Here is a 3,302-nt window from a genome sequence, read left to right on the forward strand (position 1 = left end):
TAAAGCCCGTCCTCGATTCACGCGTGATGGCTATAGCTTCTTCAGGACGCTGTGTAAATAGCACGTCGCTTGAATTGGCCCGGGCGGCGGCGGCGGCGGCGGCCAGGCGATTGTCTGCCGCGATACGTCTCGGATATAATTAAGTTTGAAGTGCAAATATGTTTGTGACGGGAGTTGAGAGAGAGAGAGAGAGAGAGAGAGGGAGAGGGGGAGGCAGCGAGCGACAGAGCGGTACGGCTCCCACGACGTGCGTGTGTGTTGTCGGCAAACCTGTTTCTGCTGCTGCCGTGATACGGGTGCTCGTCTCTGGCCGCACTCTCCGCGGCCGTAAGATGAGCGGGGATGAGTCACAGCTGATGTAAGATCCCGCGGAATAGCGGGAGGAGGGGAGGAGGGAGGAGGGAAGGTACGGTGATGTCATCACAGGTGAAGCCACACAGCTCCGTAACATCCGCACTGACGATTCCTCAGCCTCTTCCTCATCCGCATCCTCATCCTCTCAACCCCCGGGCTGGAGGGAGAGCTCCCGCTGCTGCTGCTACTACCGGTAGTGGTGGTGGTGATGGTGGTGGTGATGGTGGTGGTGGGAAGTCACTGTCTCTCGCTGATGTTGCTGCTGCTGCTGCTGCTGCTGGTGGTGATGGTGATGGTGATGGTGCTGCTGCTGCTGCTGGTGCTGCTGCTGCTGGTGCTGGTGGTGGTGGTTGGTGTTGTTGGGAGGCGGAGAATGTCGTGTTAGCGAGGGCGTGACCGCCTGGTTCGTCGCTACGACACTAGCTGCTGCTGTGTGAAACACCGCGCTATCTCCGATCACCTGCATTCGTCATCGCTACGCTCAGAGCTGTTCCTTCAGGTGTGATCTCAGGTTAATTACAATCAGTCAGGTGTGATATCGCGTTGATTACTTTCATACAGGTGCGCGTGTATATTAGCAGGTGAGTGGCTGGATGCCTCAGCGTCCGTGCTCGGTCGCTGAGTTGTCTAACGTTGCTCTCTCATCTTCACGTGAGGCGGGCTCAGGTAAGTTCATGTTGGCGCTCGCACGGGGTGGGCGTGCTCAGGTATGTTCATGTTGGCGCTCGCACGGGGCGGGCGGTTCGGCAGGCAGGCAGGCAGGCAGCTGTCTCCACGGCAACGTAACGCATGTGAGGCGGGCGCGTATCTTTGGTGCATAAGTTGAGCAGTGAAACAATCGCAAAGCTTCTCTTTCTCTCGGCAGCGTCATCGTTGGCGTCATCGCTGTGGTTACACTTGGCTATGCAGGCGGGGCGGCGGTGGTAGCGGCGGCGGGGCGTCGTCTTCTTCGTTAGAATGTCTTCTTTACGGCACGCGGCTCAAGTTTCTCTTTACATTGAACACAGAATAAACATAAACCATCGATGATGGATCTTCACTCGGTTAAAACACGCACAACAGCAAAAACAACAGCAAGTATAGTCCTCTATATATCTGAATCATCGTCATCGTCGTCTGCTTCTCTGCCGTCGGCGTTACCATATGTACAGCACACACACACACACACAACAAACATGCCGCGTTATCTACAAGTTCCGTTTGTGTGTTCCTGTGTGTTCGTGTGTGTATTTGTGTGTGTGTGATAAGGTCCTAGGTGTGTGTGAGTGTGTGTATCTGTATGTAATAAGGTCCTAGGTGTGTATGTTAGCGTATATTTGATTGTGTGTGATAAGGTCCTAGCTGTGAGTGATCAGCATGTTGTGTATATGTATGTGTATGAGTGAGTGAGTATGTGTATGTGTATGTGTATGTGTATGTGTATGAGTGAGTGAGGCGACGCTCGGCTTTATAGGCGAGGCGTTGCCGTGACGGCAGGCAGAGCTGTCGGCGATCCCGTGCCGTGACCGTAATGATCCTCCGGCTTGACCAACACGTACGCCACCGGACGCCGGATGTCCTGCTGCGCCGCCGCGACGGCAGCCGACGTCAGGTATCCGGGCGGACACCCGTTACACGGTACCATGTATTGCCCCGGCATGTGGCTGTGCGGCATGCAGGCGCCGCCCGTACTGAACGGTGAGTGAGAAGGGTAGAGCGTCGGATACATGCTCTGCGGGACGTCGGCAGGCCGCAGTGACGTCATCTCGCCTAGCTTAGCGGCGGCGAACGCCTCGGCGGAGAAGTGCGGGTAGCCGTAAAACGCGGGGTTGCTCATGACGGACGTCGCCAGCGCCGCACGCGCTTTCTCCGTCGTCAGCGAGTCGATGCCGCCTCCCGCCGACGTACACATGCTGATGGACGTCGGCAGCGACGTCTGCGGAAAGTTGTGGAAGGCTCGCGGTAGTGCTGCCGTTAGGTAGTCGGCGTTAGATAGCGACGGGATCGACTGCATGCCCGGATACCTGGTGATGGTCAGTGGCTTCTTGGGTTTCCTGCGCGGTCTGTACTTGTAGTCAGGGTGATCTTTCATGTGCAGTGCGCGCAGTCGCTTCGCCTCGTCTATGAAAGGTCGCTTCTCAGCCTCCGATATGCCAGCCTTCCTTCTCGCGCCAAGTCGCTACTGAATCTCCTGATTGTGCATTCTTAGGGTTCTCCTGCGCCAAATCTCCTGCCCCCTGACACAGAGCGCGACCACCACCATGAAAGGCGTCATCGGCGCTTGATGTGCTGCCTGCGACCACCCCTGCCCACTCCCCCGCGCCAGCCGCTGCCGCTCCCGCCTGCTTGGTGAATGTTAGCTCGACGAATGAGCTGGTCAATATGTGTTCGTCCTACCGCTCGTCGCGCACGTCTAGCTTCCAGATCGAAACGAGTTCATTAAAATGTGTGCAGTAGCGTACCGTAGGTTGTCCGCCGCTAGTAACTCTCTGCGTAGATTTCTCAAGCCGCCTGCCTGCCGGCCGTCACTGCGCTAGCTGCGCCGCCAGTCGCCTTCCTCTCTCGTTCTGCCGCTACCGCCGTATCCTGAAACACCGCGCGGCACTAGACAGACACAGGCATCAACGACGTGAGAGTGAGTTAGAGAGACGCACACACAGAATGATGCACACACACACACGCACTGTTGCTGCTGCTGCTGCCTCGGCCCCGTAGCCGTGGCTTTACTGCTCGCTCGCCGTCGAGAGTGTTCACACGCTGTTAAACAAGTAAGCATCGTCGCCGCACCGCCGCCGCGGCTCACACAGCCGCAATCACACGCCGACCAATCACAGCCGCTCTGATGTAATTGTCAGCGCGCGCTCATTGGTCGATCATTTAACATCGGCGCGCGCGATGATTGGCTGCCGTTTGTCATGTGGAGCTCGGTGGGCGGGGCGACCGTTGGCAAAGATGGAGAGAGAGAGAGC

General features: G+C 57.3%; 1 protein-coding gene across 1 annotated transcript; it reads right to left on the reverse strand.

Moving 5' to 3' along the window:
• Positions 1 to 1,620: 1,620 nt before the first annotated feature.
• LOC106817798 (transcription factor Sox-21-B-like) lies at positions 1,621 to 2,484 on the reverse strand (the record flags this gene model as incomplete). Its single annotated transcript, XM_014822493.1, is given in 1 exon segment — positions 1,621 to 2,484. A coding segment is annotated over 1 exon segment (624 nt). The 3' UTR covers positions 1,621 to 1,801.
• Between the last annotated feature and the right edge of the window lie 818 nt (positions 2,485 to 3,302).

The sequence above is a fragment of the Priapulus caudatus genome, unplaced genomic scaffold, assembly GCF_000485595.1.
Source record: "Priapulus caudatus unplaced genomic scaffold, Priapulus_caudatus-5.0.1 Scaffold1870, whole genome shotgun sequence".
Taxonomy (NCBI): domain Eukaryota; kingdom Metazoa; phylum Priapulida; class Priapulimorpha; order Priapulimorphida; family Priapulidae; genus Priapulus; species Priapulus caudatus.